This window comes from Schistocerca cancellata, chromosome 3 (assembly GCF_023864275.1).
Source record: "Schistocerca cancellata isolate TAMUIC-IGC-003103 chromosome 3, iqSchCanc2.1, whole genome shotgun sequence".
Lineage (NCBI taxonomy): Eukaryota > Metazoa > Arthropoda > Insecta > Orthoptera > Acrididae > Schistocerca > Schistocerca cancellata.
Genome location: NC_064628.1, coordinates 700968260 through 700985966, shown reverse-complemented (window position 1 = coordinate 700985966; position 17707 = coordinate 700968260). Strand labels below are relative to the sequence as shown.

The 17707-nt window shown below is 39.6% G+C and overlaps 1 protein-coding gene across 1 annotated transcript in view; it reads right to left on the bottom strand.

The window, feature by feature from the left end:
• Positions 1–17707, bottom strand: part of LOC126175692 (pre-rRNA 2'-O-ribose RNA methyltransferase FTSJ3) — a 110564-nt gene that overhangs the window by 6310 nt on the left and 86547 nt on the right. Inside the window, exon 12 of the mRNA XM_049922629.1 lies at positions 6346–6533. Within this exon, the coding sequence (XP_049778586.1) occupies positions 6346–6533 (188 nt within the window). The remainder of the gene's footprint in view (positions 1–6345; positions 6534–17707) is intronic.

Here is a 17707-nt window from a genome sequence, read left to right as displayed (position 1 = left end):
TTTACATGAACTTTTTTCTTTAGTTTTACTTGTAGAATAACATATCTTCATGAATCAACCTGTACAGACCATTCAACTGCCCACAACTGGCATGGCATCAGAGCATCAAGCACAATGATACATGATTTGTGCGTTGTGTTTGAGCACTTTTTATTTTGGCGACATGTTCTTATGCGTATTATCTTTCCAAACTGGGCTTTACCTGATGGTGTGCAACATCAGTAATCAAAAATTGGTTTCATTTTTTATTATATGTATAAAAGAAAGCTATTTCTATCTCCAGTAAAACAATGCATCTCTATAAAATTTGTCATGAAAAATACACTTATCAGCTAATTTTGCAGTCTCATTTTTTTAGACATAATTTGCACCTATATTCGCATTTATCGCAAACGCAAATTTAATCTTTCAGGTCCCTAGTCATTAGAGATGGAGTGCAACTCAAATCGGCTGAGGATGGGAAAGGAAATTAGCTTGTGTCCTTCCAAAGTGAATCCTTCCAGCAATTGCTTTGTGTGATTAAAAGGAACGACTAAAAACCCAAATCACAATGGACAAATGGGCACCACCTAGCTCCAGCACATTGCCCACTCCAGCAGTTCTTGTGGCCTGACACTCTACTAGTCCCTTTCCCACTCCCTTACACTTACCCAACATTTTTCCCTTTCCACACCATTCGTCCCATATACAAACCCTGTATTACCGAGCAAAGTGAACTCCTGACACTCTAGAAACAGGGAGGAAAGGGAGTAAAAGTATACATTCCAGTATTCTTACAAGTGAAGTATTGTAATATGAACACATCTTTATGCCAATACCCTGCATAGTACAGCAATCAAATGTAGACCAGCACTTTTGTTTGAGAATACTGCTCAGACACTATGACTCTGTGAGTATTTATGCATAGTGTAATATGTATGAATCCATGTATCATCTAAATAAAAAACTGCCAACTTTAATTCTTACACATCATTTTTAGTAAAAATGAGATGTATTTGTCTTTTTTGAAACTGTGTCATCTCACTCATCATAGATAGAATAATTTTTCTCACAAGAAAGAAGTCAAGATTAGTGACGGGAATAATAGAATGAACTGAATGGTGAGTTTGTTTAAAGTGCAAGCTATCTCATGCTAAAGCCACTCACCTTGATGCATCTTCGTTCACAAGCTATCATCACTGGAAAGGTGACAAAATGAATTTATGTACCAACAATTACAGTGGCATTGGTTTTCATAATGGTGAAATAGCTGAGCATGTATAGTGTTAGACTGGTGTGTTTGGGATCTACGATTTGATACAGGTGAGGTCTGTGTTGAAAGGCATTGGTGTATGAGACTGAAATTAACTGAAAAGACCTGAATGAATTTAGACCAGACACTGGGCTTATGGCTGCAAAATTAACATGAAAAGCCTATATTGCAGAATGGTAATGACATAACATTCCCCTTAAATTTATTGCAACTAAATGCTGTTGTGGCAAGTTGACTTGGTCATGATGCAAGAACTATTACTGTTCATATGCACATTTTGCATATTAAATATCCCCCCCCCCCTCCTCTCTCTCTCTCTGTGTGTGTGTGAAAAAAAAACTATGTATCACGAGGGAATTATCCGAATGGGACAGACATAGGTAGACATGAGATGTGAAGTACATGCACAGACAAACAAATTATTACAATTTCAGAAAAACTGGATGATTTATTCAAGAGAAACAGCTTCACAAATTCAGCAAGTCAATAATGCACTGGTTCACCTCTGGGTCCAATGCATGCAGTTATTCAACTTGGCATTGATTGATAGAGTTGTTGGATGTCCTCCTGAGGAATATCATGCCAAATTATGTCCAATTGGTGTGTTAGTTCATCAAGACTGAAAATGGTTGTAGGGCCCTTACCATAATGGTCCAAAAGTTCTCAACTGGGGAGAGATCTGGCAATCTTACTAGTCAAGGTAGGATTTGGCAAGCAGCAAAAAATCTTGCCGTATGTGGGCAGGCATTATCTTGCTGAAATATAAGGCCAGGATGGCTTGCCATGGAAGGCAACAAATGGTGTGCAGAATATTGCCAATGTACTGTTATGCTGTAAGGGTGCCACAAATGACAACCAAAGGGGCTCAGCTATGGAAAGAAATGGGACCACAGACCATCACTCCAGGTTATTGGGCTGCATGGTAGGCGACAGTCAGTTTGGTATCCTACTGCTGTCCAGGGAATCTTCAAACATGCCACTGCTGGTCACTGGGGCTGAATTTGAAGCGTGACTCATCACTGGCACTGAAGGCAATTCTACTTCAGTTGGTGAAACTGCAGGCTGAAGACGTGTATTGAGATGCTCCAGATAGCGGCGAGACACCAACCTGACTGTCACCTGCCATACAGCCGGACAACCAGGATTGATGGTCTGGTGTGCCATTTCTTTAGCACAGCAGAACTCCTTTGGTTGTCATCCACAGTACCCTTACAACACAGTTGTACACTGATGATATTCTACACCCAATTTTGTTGCTCTTCGTGGCAAGCCAACCTGGGATTGCATTTCAGCAACATAGTGCATGCCGGCACACAGAGTTTGTCTACTGGTTGCTGTACCTTACCTTGCCCAGCAAGATCGCCAGCTCTCTCCCCATTCAAGAATATTTGGAGTGTTATGGGCAGGGCTGTCCAACTATCTCTGGATTTTGATGATCTACTGGACAGAATTTCGCATGACATCCCTCAGGACGACAACTAAGAACGTTCTCAATCAATGACAAGCCAAATAACTGCTTGCATAAGGATCAGAGGTGGATCAATGTGTTACTGTGCTCGATTTGTGAAGCTCTTTCTCTTCAATAAATCATCTAATTTTTTCTGAAATTGTAATCATTTGTTTGTCTGTACATGTAGGTCACATCTAGCAATTTCTGTCCTATTCGGATAATTCCTACATGGAGCATTCTTGTTGAGTGTGTTTTGTAGCCTACTTTAATTAGTGAAGGCAGTTACATCAGTTGCTTAACGAAAGTAAAAAGTAGGGCAAGGATGAAGAAAAACAAAATTAACTGTGAACTGGCGTTGAATTCATGCCCCTCAGTGTACTAGCCTAGAACTTCACACTAACATATAGTAATGTTTCAAAAATTGATACCATTTTAACAGATGTTCAGTATATTCATCTTATCCATTTTCTAAGAATTATACCTCCTGAAACATGGCCCATCAGGGTGAATGATTTAACGGTGAGTCTATTTTCCAATCACCATTTCTGAGCCCACGCCGTCCCCTCGTCAGAGTTTCTTAGCAAGCCATGATGCCCAGTCATCCAGTCATGTGTGACATTAGCTGTGAATTACTTGTGAAGAGGGCTTTCGTTGCATTGTTTGTAATGTTGCAGAACTTGCTGGTTAATAACACATCGCCAATGCCACACCCACTGTGTCCACTTTGCTGCTTTTTCAATGGGGTAAATACTTCAGTTCCACACCTTTCAACTTCGTGTCCATCCTAATGTAATTTGTACTGTATTGACTTACTCAGCTTTAACTTTTGCTTGCATGTTCTGTCAGCTTATCCATCTGCACTGTCATTTCTTGATCCTGGTCATCGTCAATAAATTTAATGTTGTTAAGCAAGCCACTGTATGCTCGCACAGACATTTTCCATACACACTCTCCACACTTGCACTTTCAGGTAACGTGTCACGACTGCACAGTTCGGTCAGTAGAGCAAAAGAATGTGAAAGGCAAGGGATCCATGTTCGAGTCTCTGTCCGGGATGAGATGGAAATTTTGTTAACCGGTGACTTTCCATTCTGAGAGATGATGCTTACTGGTTAACTTATATGTTTCTTGTTTCCAATTTATTTTTTTTCTTATTTATTGTTCCTAGGAACAGAAATAAGTCAATGTGTGTGTGTGTGTGTGTGTGTGTGTGTGTGTGTGTGTGTGTGAAAATGTTCTATTACGATATGCAAAATGCAATAACTCATTGCAAGTTAATTTATTGCTTGCTACACCTAGTTAAGATTAAATGCAATCTGTGTTGTACAGTTGAGAACTGACAGTTGACCTGTGAGTCAGAAATGGAAGTATGTTAGTATTCAAAGTTTATGGAAGTCAGTAAAGTGAAAACATGGAGGAACAGTAATTTCGACTGTGTTGGTGAAAGGAGCATTAAATGAAAAGTATGTTGTTCAACATGAAGTCAATTTTGAGAGAACTGTCACGTGTTTTAAATTGTTATTTCAGCACATAAGGATGGTGCTGTAGAGCTGTTTGATGAACACTATACGGAGCCTTTGGTTATTTATTGTACACAAGGACAGTGGACATATTTAATGAAGCCAGAGAAGAGGATTGAGAATGAAAAGGTGTTTTCCTGCTGAAGATTCACAGGCAAAAGATAAGAATAGAAGATATGCACATGAATTTTAATGGTGGATAGCATCTACATGAACTTCATGAAGCATGTACCAAAGACGAACAAGTGGGAGAAGTGTGAACATCAAAAGTGTTAACATCAAACATTAGTGATACTGACTGTGAACACGATATCAACTGCGCCATTAAAATGATAACACTATTACATAGACATACAAGTTGTGAAGGTGTAGTATGAAGCTTAAAATGAGGTGACATCGCTAATGAGTGTGCACGTCCTCAAACAGATATATCTGATCAGTTGTATGCTATTTGCTACCTTAAAATAGTGTCTTCTTTAAAACTGCACAGCAAATCCCATCCAGCAATTCCCTGGAGTCATTTAAAATTTTATTACACATCAAATCTGTGGCTGGACTACATTCAAAGAGCAAGATTTTTGGATATAATATTTTTCAACATAATTTGTTGTAAAGAGGTTGTCGAGGGTCCACTGTTTGTAGTAACAACACCTTTCAGTTACTACAATAGGAGAAGGGCAGAGATCATGCATCTGTCTGCCACAGCCACTTGCAACCCCAACAAGGTAAGAAGAAACACTGCAGGTAACAACAGCTAAACAACAAATTCCTCAAAAAATCAGTTGCTGTACTGACAAAAACATTGCTGCCATTTATCATCTCTTACTATTTAGATTATCATATAACTGGATGTATAAAAATCTTTTTATCATGTGGCAGCAGGAGAAAACACTTATAAAAGTTAAGGAAATGTGCAAGCTTTGGAAGCCAGTGGCTCCTATTTCTGGCAGAAGGATTAACGGGGTAGGAAGAGGGGTGAACGAAAAGGACTGCTGAGGTTTGGGAAATGGGGTGAGTTATGGAAAAGTCGGCCAGAACACAGAGACGGGGAAGACTTACCAGACAATATGTGTAGGAAAGATCTACTTCTGCCAGAAGGAGCCAGTGGCTCCCAAAGCTTTCACATTTCCTTAACTTTTGTCTGTGTTTTTTCTGGCAACCCTTGTGAGTAGATATTTTATCTATAAAATTATACTATATTTTCAGAAATTGTTTATTTTTGTTGATGTATTTAAATTATCAGAAATTCAGTTACTTACTTAAAGAGAGAGTTCACAGCGGAAACTATTCTAACTTTGCTTAGCCAAAAGTTTTGTCTGATTCAGCGTGAAGAGGAAGCCTTATCAGAGGCAATACTTTCCTTAACTAGTATTATTAAATTCATACTTATTGGTGAGGAGAATTTCTTAAGCTAGAGTTGTAAACAATACATAAATATTGCTCATCAGAGTTCTGGAAAGTGTGGAAAAGTAGTGATGTACAAACAGAAATATTAAATGATTTTGTTGCTTAATGTTGCTATACTGACCAGATCCTAGTAAGTCAGAGTAATAAACAAATTCAATTATTGTAAGAATCTTTCATGTAACATTAATAATGGACCAACAGTTTTAAGTTCCAGTTTATGTGGACATTTGCTTACTAAGTAGCCATATGGTTAAATTTTACTGCAAGTTTAGACAATGTATCTTTCGTGTGTGAGTAAATGAACGAATGAATCTAGTCTACATAATTAAAAAACACAGGTTATTGGTGAGGCAATTTTTCTAAGTGTAACTGCAAATTAAAGAGAAGGTATCAGCGGATTTAGCAACAGGTAATGCTTCAGCAGTACACAGTAGCAAAGATTTAGCATGAAGTAGAGCAGTTATAGCAGGGGCAGATTAATTAACTAACGTTTTAGGCACTGAGTTTTAATATGTCAGGAAATTTAACTTTCTCTATTATGGAGTTACTTTAATGAGCTGAAGTGTTACACGTTAAAAACATTCACCAAGAGCACCATTTACAATAGTTTTATATGTGTATGCAACTGGCAAAACTGTTGCTGCGTTTGGTGAGTGGAATGGAAGGAGGTGAGGATATAAGTAACTTAATTCATTTAAAAAAGAAAGAGTACTTACTGCCTGATCTGCTTGGCTTTTTCACGATCAGAAACATCAACATTGTCCATGAGTGCCTCCACCTTCTTCTTTGCTTTTTCAAGCTTCCGCAATGCTCGCTTCTTCTTTCGTGCTTTGGCTTCAATTACTTTCTTTATTGGCCGGACATTGAGGTTCTCCATTCTCTTCTTGTATTCATCTACAAGCTCCTGAAAAATGGGAGAAAAATATAGCATGAGCCTATATAATATTTACAGGCATTTTGAAACAGAGATGCATTGTATGGATTCTCACAGTATGCAAAAATTTATTAAAAATCATACAAGGTAGAAATGCACTACTTTAGTCAAAGTATTGCTTTTTCACACATGTGTGTGATCCTTCTAACATTTTTAATGTGGTTCCATGCCCAAATTTTATGTCCTAATCCGAAGTGCACCTATAATATAAAAGAAGAACTGTCTTTTGTTTGTAAATGATGTGTACTTCAAGTATTATTTCATCACATTATAACATCTGATGGTATTATCTGAACTGAGTAGTGAAAGGAATGTTGGAAGTGCCATGTTGTATTACCACTGAACTGATTAAAGATGGGGTATTAGTTCAACTTAACCAGACTGGCACCCAAGGCCTCGGTATTTGCTTAATATGATTTAGGGAAACAGTTGAATCTGAACCAAACTCTTCTTCAATGGCAAAGTCAATATTTCAACTAATCAGCTGCCTTACTTTGTATCCCCCCCCCCCCATGAACCATGGACCCTGCCGTTGGTGGGGAGGCTTGCGTGCCTCAGTGATACAGATAGCCATACCGTAGGTGCAACCACAACGGAGGGGTATCTGTTGAGATGCCACACAAATGTGTGGTTCCTGAAGAGGGGCAGCAGCATTTTCAGTAGTTGCAGGGGCAACAGTCTGGATGATTGACTGATCTGGCCTTGTAACACTAACCAAAACGGCCTTGCTGTGCTGGTACTGCGAACGGCTGAAAGCAAGGGGAAACTACAGCCGTAATTTTTCCCAAGGGCATGCAGCTTTACTGTATGGTTAAATGACGATGACGCCCTCTTGGCCAAAATATTCCGGAGGTAAAATAGTTCCCCATTCAGATCTCCGGGCGGGGACTACTCAGGAGGACGTTGTTATCAGGAGAAAGAAAACTGGCGTTCTACGGGACGGAGTGTGGAATGTCAGATCCCTTAATCGGGTAGGTAGGTTAGAAAATTTAAAAAGGGAAATGGATAGGTTAAAGTTAGATATAGTGGGAATTAGTGAAGTTCGGTGGTAGGATGAACAAGACTTATGGTCTGGTGAATACAGGGTTATAAATACAAAATAAAATAGTTAGATATAGTGGGAATTAGTGAAGTTCGGTGGCAGGATGAACAAGACTTATGGTCTGGTGAATACAGGGTTATAAATACAAAATCAAATAGGGGTAATGCAGGAGTAGGTTTAATAATGAATAAAAAAGTAGGAATGCGGGTAAGCTACTACAAACAGCATAGTGAACGCATTATTGTGGCCAAGATAGGTACGAAGCCCATGCCTACCACAGTAGTACAAAGTTATATGCCAACTACCTCCACCGATGATGAAGAGATTGATGAAATGTATGATGAGTTAACAGAAATTATTCAGATAGTGAAGCGAGACGAAAACTTGATAGTCATTGGTGACTGGAATTCGATAGTAGGAAAAGGAAGAGAAGGAAATGTAGTAGGTGAATATGGAATGGGGTTAAGGAATGAAAGAGGAAGCTGCCTGGTAGAATTTTGCACAGAGCATAACTTAATCTTAGCTCACACTTGGTTCAAGAATACATGGAAGAAGCCTGGAGATACTAGAAGGTGTCAGATAGATTATATAATGGTTGTTGTTGTTGTGGTCTTCAGTCCTGAGACTGGTTTGATGCAGCTCTCCATGATACTCTATCCTGCACAAGCTTCTTCATCTCCCAGTACCTACTGCAACCTACATCCTTCTGAATCTGCTTGGTGTATTCATCTCTTGGTCTCCCTCTACCATTTTTACCCTCCATGCTGCCCTCCAATGCTAAATTGGTGATCCCTTGATGCCTCAGAACATGTCCTACCAACCGATCCCTTTTTCTAGTCAAGTTGTGCCACAAACTTCTCTTCTCCCCAATCCTATTCAACACCTCCTCATTAGTTATGTGATCTACCCATCTAATTTCCAGCATTCTTCTGTAGCGCCACATTTCGAAAGCTTCTATTCTCTTCTTGTCCATGTTTCACTTCCATAAATGGCTACACTCCATACAAATACTTTCAGAAACGACTTCCTGACACTTAAACCTATACTCGATGTTAACAAATTTCTCTTCTTCAGAAACGCTTTCCTTCCCATTGCCAGTCTACATTTTATATCCTCTCTACTTTGACCATCATCAGTTATTTTGCTCCCCAAATAGCAAAACTTCTTTACTACTTTAAGTGTCTCATTTCCTAATCTAATACCCTCAACATCACCTGACTTAATTCGACTACATTCTTTTATCCTCGATTTGCTTTTGATGATGTTCATCTTATATCCTCCCTTCAAAACACTATCCATTCCGTTCAACTGCTCTTCAAAGTCCTTTGCTGTCTCTGACAGAATTACAATGTCATCGGTGAACCTCAAAGTTTTTATTTCTTCTCCATGGACTTTAATACGTACTCCGAATTTTTCTTTTGTTTCCTTCACTGCTTGCTCAATATACAGACTGAATAACATTGGGGAGAGGCTACAACTCTGTCTCACTCCCTTCCCAACCACTGCTTCCCTTTCATGCCTCTCAACTCTTATAACTGCCATTTGGTTTCTATACAAATTGTAAATAGCCTTTCGCTCCCTATATTTTGTCCCTGCCACCTTCAGAATTTGAAGGAGAGTATTTCAGTCAACATTGTCAAAAGCTTTCTCTAAGCCTACAAATGCTAGAAACGTAGGTTTGCCTTTCCTTAATCTAGCTTCTAAGATAAGCCGTAAGGTCAGTATTGCCTAACATGTTCCAATATTTCTAAGGAATCCAAACTGATCTTCCCCAAGGTCGGCTTCTACTAGTTTTTCCATTCGTCTGTAAAGAATTCGCGTTAGTATTTTGCTGCCGTGACTTATTAAACTGATAGTTCGGTAATTTTCACATCTGTCAACACCTGCTTTCTAAACTGATAGTTCGGTAATTTTCACATCTTGTAACGCCGGAAATGCATATCCTCCTATTTCCATCTATTGCACTGCAAATTTTTTTCCTTATTTTGTTACCTGAAGATATAACATTTCTGTGTCTTTGTATATTGTAATTGTTTTACTATTTGTATATATATGCATTTATGTCGATGTATAATTGGTTTGTTTTGTGAATATTATTTGTATTTATACGCTGGGTCTGGCCTAGGGAAAACTATGCTATCGAACGAATACATCAATAGGTCGTGTGGAGAACCAAAGTGTTTAGGATCTTTGGTAGTGTTAACTCTTGTCGCGCGGAGCGCGGGCAGAGGGGGAGTCTGGGTGGGGTGGTGCAGTGGAGCAGGTGTGTTGTGTGAAGCACCTGCGAGTTGCCGCGCTTTTGGGGTTTGGCAGCATGTAATTTCACTCGACTTGCGATGATAGTTTCTGACACGGTGTCGTGGACGGGAAGCATTAGCTGGCGCACACCGAAAGCCCGTTTCGTCTGGTGACCGTGTCGAGAAGAAGGCGCGCCAACATTCAGCTTCTGCAACAGCGACGGCCGACAATGAGTGACTGTCGCCACCTCCTCGATCGACGGCTTCAAACCTTCAATCAACCAACAAGGAAGACTGGAAGCACGTAAAGTTTTAGAACTGTATGGCAGACCTCAGCTTTTGAAACTTTTAAAATTGTTGCATCACAAAATTACAGCAACTTAGCATGAACGTTTGTTGCTCATTGTCCCAATTGCATTACCAAGCAGGGTCCCTTCCTTTTCCGGAATGAACCTGAGTGTCGTTGAAATTCAAACGCCAGCATCATTCGATTTCACTGCTTTAATTTCAAAGTTCAGTTAAGGTATTCATAGCTGGCTACAATATTTAGATTACACAAGCACAAATTAAGAGTGCGAGTTTTGTTACCGTATTTTAGCTTACCTGTGACTGCAGCTCAGCTTGGTACGTACTAAATTTTACTATTGTTAATTGTTCAGAATCATTTAATTCAAGTTCAAAGTTAAATCTCTTATTTCTAAATTGCTTAGATTCAAGTAGCCTTTGAAATGATTGTTCAGGTAGTCCAAGACTAACCGTATTTTACTGAATTTCGATGTGCTTCAGAAAGAAAGCTCACTATTAACTTCAGTCACTAAATTAACTTTCGATTTTATTAATTCTTTTGCTAAATTAAGTCAGAGTGTAGCGAAATTTATTACTTCTGGGAAACTTTCAGTTTTCACACTACACATGTCAACCTTCATTTGCCATGCTTCTAGTGCTAATTATATGTGTAATAACCTTTCTTTTTCAGTTACTATAGTAATTGTCCTTAGGACTGGCGACCGTAATTTTCCCCAAATCTCAAATATCTAATTACCGCTAGTTAATTGTTAACGTAATGGCCACACATTTACTTTCTTTATTAACTTTACCTCTTTTCAAAATTAATTTCCACCAGTTTCATTTGCATTTTTCCTTTCATTTAGATGTAACCCTTTCCTCCCTCTTTACCGACAAATTAACTTCGGTGACGATTGCTTTTCCCAAATTTCCATTAGGTACACGCGGTTTAATTTTTCACTGTCATTAAGGTCGATAAGTGAGGGGGAGGTTACAATCTGTCAACACCTGCTTTCTTTGGGATTGGAATTATTATATACTTTTTGAAGTCTGAGGGTATTTCGCGTGTCTCATACATCTTGCTCACCAGATGGTAGAGTTTTGTCAGGACTGGCTCTCCCGATGCCGTCAGTAGTTCTAATGGAATGTTGTCTACTCCCGGGGCCTTGTTTCGACTCAGGTCTTTCAGTGCTCTGTCAAACTCTTCACGCAGTATCATATCTCCCATTTCATCTTCATCTACATCCTCTTCCATTTCCATAATATTGTTCTCAAGTACATCGCCCTTGTATAGACCCTCTATATACTCCTTCCACCTTTCTGCTTTCCCTTCTTTGCTTAGAACTGGGTTTCCATCTGAGCTCTTGATATTCATACAAGTGGTTCTCTTTTCTCCAAAGGTCTCTTTAATTTTCCTGTAGGCAATATCTATCTTACCCCTTATATGTCTTACCACATTATATAATCTATCTGAAATCTGTCAGTATCCCCAGGCTTCTTCCATGTATACAACCTTCTTTTATGATTCTTGAACCAAGTGGTAGCTATGATTAAGTTGTGCTCTGTGCAAAATTCTACCAGGCAGCTTCCTCTTTCATTTCTTAGCCCCAATCCATATTCACCTACTACGTTTCCTTCTCTCCCTTTTCCTATTACCGAATTCCAGTCACCCATGACTATTAAATTTTTGTCTCCCTTCACTATCTGAATAATTTCTTTTATTTCATCATACATTTCTTCAATTTCTTCGTCATCTGCAGTGCTAGTTGGCATATAAACTTGTACTACTGTAGTAGGCGTGGGCTTCGTGTCTATCTTGGCCACAATAATGCGTTCACTATGCTGTTTGTAGTAGCTTACCCACATTCCCATTTTTTTTATTCATTATTAAACCTACTCCTGCAACACCCCTATTTGACTCTGTATTATAACCCTGTATTCGCCTGACCAAAAGTCTTGTTCCTCCTGCCACCGAACTTCACTAATTCCCACTGTATCTAACTTTAACCTATCCATTTCCCATTTTAAATTTTCTAACCTACCTGCCCGATTAAGGGATCTGACATTCCACGCTCCGATCCGTAGAACGCCAGTTTTCTCTCTCCTGATAACGACGTCCTCTTGAGTAGTCCCCGCCTGGAGATCCGAATAGGGGACTATTTTACCTCCGGAATATTTTAACCAAAAGGACACCATCATCATTAACCATACAGTAAAGCTGCATGCCCTCGGGAAAAATTATGGCTGTAGTTTCCCCTAGATTTCAACCGCACGCAGTACCAGCACAGCAAGGCCGTTTTGGTTAGTGTTACAAGGCCAGATCAGTCAATCATCCAGACTGTTGCCCCTGCAACTACTGAAAAGACTGCTGCCCCTTTTCAGGAACCATGAGTTTGTCTGGCCTATCAACAGATTCCCCTCCGTTGTGGTTGCACCTACGGTATGGCTATCTGTATCGCTGAGGCACGCAAGCCTCCCCACCAATGGCAAGGTCCATGGTTCATTGGGAGGGGGGGGGGGTATATAATGGTAAGACAGAGATTTAGGAACCAGGTTTTAAATTGTACGACATTTCCAGGGGCAGATGTGGACTCGGACCACAATCTATTGGTTATGAACTGTAGATTAATACTGAAGAAACTGCACAAAGGTTGGAATTTAAGGAGATGGGACCTGGATAAACTGAAAGAACCAGAGGTTGTAGAGAGTATCAGGGAGAGCATTGGGGAATGATTGACAAGAATGGGGGAAAGAAATACAGTAGAAGAAGAATGGGTAGCTTTGAGAGATGAAATAGTGAAAGCAGCAGAGGATCAAGTAGGTAAAAAGACGAGGGCTAGTAGAAATCCTTGGGTAACAGACGAAATATTGAATTTAATTGATGAAAGGAGAAAATACAAAAATGCAGTAAATGAAGCAGGCCAAAAGAAATACAAACGTCTTAAAAATGAGATCGACAGGAAGTGCAAAATGGCTAAGCAGGGTTGACTAGAGGACAAATGTAAGGATGTAGAAGCATGTATCACTAGGGGTACGATAGATACTGCCTACAGGAAAATTAAAGAGACCTTTGGAGAAAAAAGAACCACTTGCATGAATATCAAGAGCTCAGATGGAAACCCAGTTCTAAGCAAAGAAGGGAAAGCACAAAGGTGGAAGGAGTATATAGAGGGCCTATACAAGGGCGATATTCTTGAGGACAATATTATGGAAATGGAAGAGGTAGAAGAAGATGAAGTGGGAGATATGATACTGTGTGAAGAGTTTGACAGAGCACTGAAAGACCTAAGTCGAAACAAGGCCCTGGGAGTAGACAACATTCCATTAGAACTACTGATAGCCTTGGGAGAGCCAGCCCTGACAAAACTCTACCATCTGGCGAGCAAGATATATGAGACAGGCGAAATGCCCTCAGACTTCAAGAAGAATATAATAATTCCATTCCCAAAGAAAGCAGGTGTTGACAGATGTGGAAATAACCGAACTATCAGTTTAATTAGCCATGGCTTCAAAATACTAACATGAATTCTTTACAGACGAATGGAACAACTGGTATAAGCTGACCTCGGGGAAGATCAGTTGGGATTCCGTAGAAATGTTGGAACACGTGAGGCAATACTCCCTATGACTTATCTTACAGAATAGATTAAGGAAAGGCAAACCTACATTTCTAGCATTTGTAGACTTACAGAAAGCTTTTGACAATGTTGACTGGAATACTCTCTTTCAAATTCTGAAGGTGGCAGGGGTAAAATACAGAGAGCGAAAGGCTATTTACAATGTGTACGGAAACCAGATGGCAGTTATATGAGTCGAGGGGCGTGAAAGGGAAGCAGTGGTTGGGGAGGGAGTGAGACAGGGTTGTAGCCGATCCCCGATGTTATTTAATCCATATACTGAGCAAGCAGTAAAGGAAACAAAAGAAAAATTTGGAGTAGGAATTAAAATCCGTGGAGAAGAAATAAAAACTTTGAGGTTCGCCGATGACATTGTAATTCTGTCAGAGACAGCAAAGGACCTGGAAGAGCAGCTGAATGGAATGGACAGTGTCCTGAAAGGAGGATATAAGATGAACATCAACAAAAGCAAAACGAGGATAATGGAATGTAGTCGAATTGAATCGGTGATGCAGAGGGAAATAGATTAGGAAATGGGCACTTAAAGTAGTAAAGGTGTTTTGCTATTTGGGGAGCAAAATAACTCATGATGGTCAAGGAGAGAGGATATAAAATGTAGACTGGCAATGGCAAGGAAAGCGTTTCTGAAGAAGAGAAATGTGTTAACATCGAGTATAGATTTAAGTGTCAGGAAGTCTTTTCTGAAAATATTTGTATGGTGTGTAGCCATGTATGGAAGTGAAACGGGGACGATAAATAGTTTGGACAAGATGAGAATAGAAGCTTTCGAAATATGGTGGTACAGAAGAATGCTGAAGAGTAGATGGGTAGATCACATAACTAATGAGGAGGTATTGAATATAATTAGGGGGAAGAGAAATTTATGGCACACCTTGACTAGAAGAAGGCATCGGTTGGTAGGACATATTCTGAGGCATGAAGGGATTACCAAATTAAAACTGTGTGCCGCACCGAGACTCAAACTCGGGACCTTTGCTTTTCGCGGGCAAAGGTAGGAGACGAGGTACTGGTAGAAGTAAAGCTGGAGGACGGGGCGTGAGACGTGCTTGGGTAGCTCAGCTGGTGGAGCACTTGGCCACGAAAGGCAAAGGTCCTGAGTTTGAGTCTCAGTCCGGCACACAGTTTTAATCTGCCGGGAAGTTCATATCAGCGCACACTCCGCTGCAGAGTGAAAATCTCATTCTGGAGGGTATCACCAATTTAGTATTGGAGGGCAGTGTGGAGGGTAAAAATCGTAGAGAGAGACCAAGAGATGAATACACTAAACAGATTCAGAAGGATGTAGGTTGCAGTAGATACTAGGAGGTGAAGAAGCTTGCACAGGATAGGGTAGCATGGAGAGCTGCATCAAACCAGTCTCTGGACTGAAGACCACAACAACAACAACACTTTGTATTTTAACTGGAGAAATAGCACCCAGCTCGACATTTGGCTTGACGCAAACAGAAAACAGTGTACTTCTGAACGACATTTTGGTCCACAGCACATACTAAAAATGATACAAACCAGCATTAAAATGTTTTCAATAACAATGAATTTCAGATATAAAAAACTTGTAATATGCACAGTAATTCTTACTATGCTCTATCTATCTATCTACACACAAAGATATGATTTTCGTAGGACTTTAAGTGCTGCCGTAGCGTTGCCACAGAAACTGGTGCACCTGCCTAATATCATGTAGGGTCCCCGTGAGCATGCAGACGTGCCGCAACATGATGTGACATGGATTCGACTAATGTCTGAAGAAGTGCTGGGGGAATTGATACCATGAATTCTGCAGGGTTGTCCATAAATCTGTAAGAGTACGATGGGGTGGAGATCTCTCAAACAGCAGGTTGCAAGGCATCCCAGATATGCTCAATAATGTTCATGTCTGGGGAGTTTGGTAGCTAGCAGAAGTGTTTAAACTCAGAAGAGTGTTCCTGGAGCCACTCTGTAGCAATTCTGGACGCAGGGGGTGTCGCACTGTCCTGCTAGAATTGCCCACGTCTGTCGGAATACAAATGTTCATTAAATAGAAAAGTATTTTGGGATATAAATCCTGGCAGATGTGAGAATGCCTAGTCACAGAAGTACTGGGCAGAGGATACAAGATTTCCCCAGTAGCTGACTCAAATGCCTAGGAATAGGTTTGATAAGCTAAGACATTATCTACATGTGAATGACAATACCAAAGTGGGAGAAAGAGGAGCCCCTGATTATGACAAGTTGTTCAAGGTGAGACCATTTGTTAACAGTATCAAACAAAACTTTTCCCTTGTTGAACCTGACAAATATAATTAAACATTCTTTTTGAAGTTCGCGCATCCCTGAAACCCTATGTAACACACAAACCGCATAAATGAAATATAAAAGTTTTTGTCTGTGCTGGATCCAGAGGCACTGTGTACGATTTTGAAATATACCAAATGGAAAGGAACTGTACACAATGACAGTCTTGGAATGAGTGGTAATACAGTGATAAGGTTTGTGGAATAACTACCTGAATATAAAAATTTTGTAGTTTTCACCCCTTACAATATTATTTCTGCCCTGAAAGACATTGGTATCTTGGTTGATGGACTGTTAGATCCAAAAGACTTCAAGGGTGCAATCTAAGAGTGGACAGTAAGCTGAAAAAGCAGTGACAAGGATCATATGACTACAGAACTGAAACAGAAAGGAAAATCATAGCACTGAAGTGGTATGGTAACAAGTCTGTCATCCTCGCATGATCATACAAAGCAATAAATCAAGTGGAACTTGTGAAACATTGGGCAGTGGAAGAACGAAAATATATTGACCTTCCAATACCAGACAATGTTAGAGAATATAACTGTTCTATGACGTGTGTTTTGTATGCATGGTTCCTATACTATCAACACTGCAGACAAAGAGGAATTATGAAACACATATCTCTATTGATTTTTCGGTCTGACATAGCTCATGGACTACTAAAAGCAGAAGACACACTGCTAAGAAGATGAGGATGGCCATCATATGACAGTCCCTTGTCAACTGTGTGAAGCAACCAGCCCCATTTGTTACCAGTCCAGTTGATGGCGTAATACATGACAATACTGGACATTGCAGAGCATCTCGAAAACATACAGAGATGTAAACTGTGCATTAAAGCGTATTCTTGAACAAAATGCATTAAATGTTAGAAACCTCTCTGTTCTGCCGAAGACAGGAACTGTTTCTTAAATTTTCATATAAAGTAACATCCAGTCTATAACAACCCTGTTAAACTGCCTTAAGATGTAAGTTGAATTCTTTTATATATTATTTTCCCTTTTTCTTTTAATAAACTGCAACTACTTGTACAATTAAAATTTTTATTCAGATTCTGTCACCATGCACTGAAAATCCCAACCCCCTCAGTGAAGGAAACAAATCCTGCCCGATGCTACCATATAGAGTCATCCCAAATTTCCCTCCTCAAACTAAAACTAAACTGAAATATTCTTACAAATGTAAGTTATTCCAATCATTATGTATGGAAATATGTAAAAAAAATATTTTTTCACAAATTATTAAAATCTGTGATGGAAAGGATTAATAATCACATTTATATCAATCTTTTTAATAAACATGTGATGGTCAAAAGGAGTAAGAGCAGTATGACCTACAGTGAAACAATGTCAGAAGAGAGTATTCTGCACTCCGTCATCCTCTTTCAATGTGAATAAGACAAACGAGTAAATGCATAGATTATTCCAATCTGTTTAGTGTCTTTAGTTGGCACTGAAACTTCTTTTGTTTTCAAACTCAAATGCCCCTTGCATTGCTCTGAGCACAGTCAAAAGGACAAACAATGATATGACCCATGCTGTTGTTGTGGTCTTCAGTCCAGAGACTGATTTGATGCAGCTCTCCATGCTACTCTATCCTGTGCAAGCTTCTGCATCTCCAAGTAACTACTGCAACCTACATCCTTCTGAATCTGTTTAGTGTATT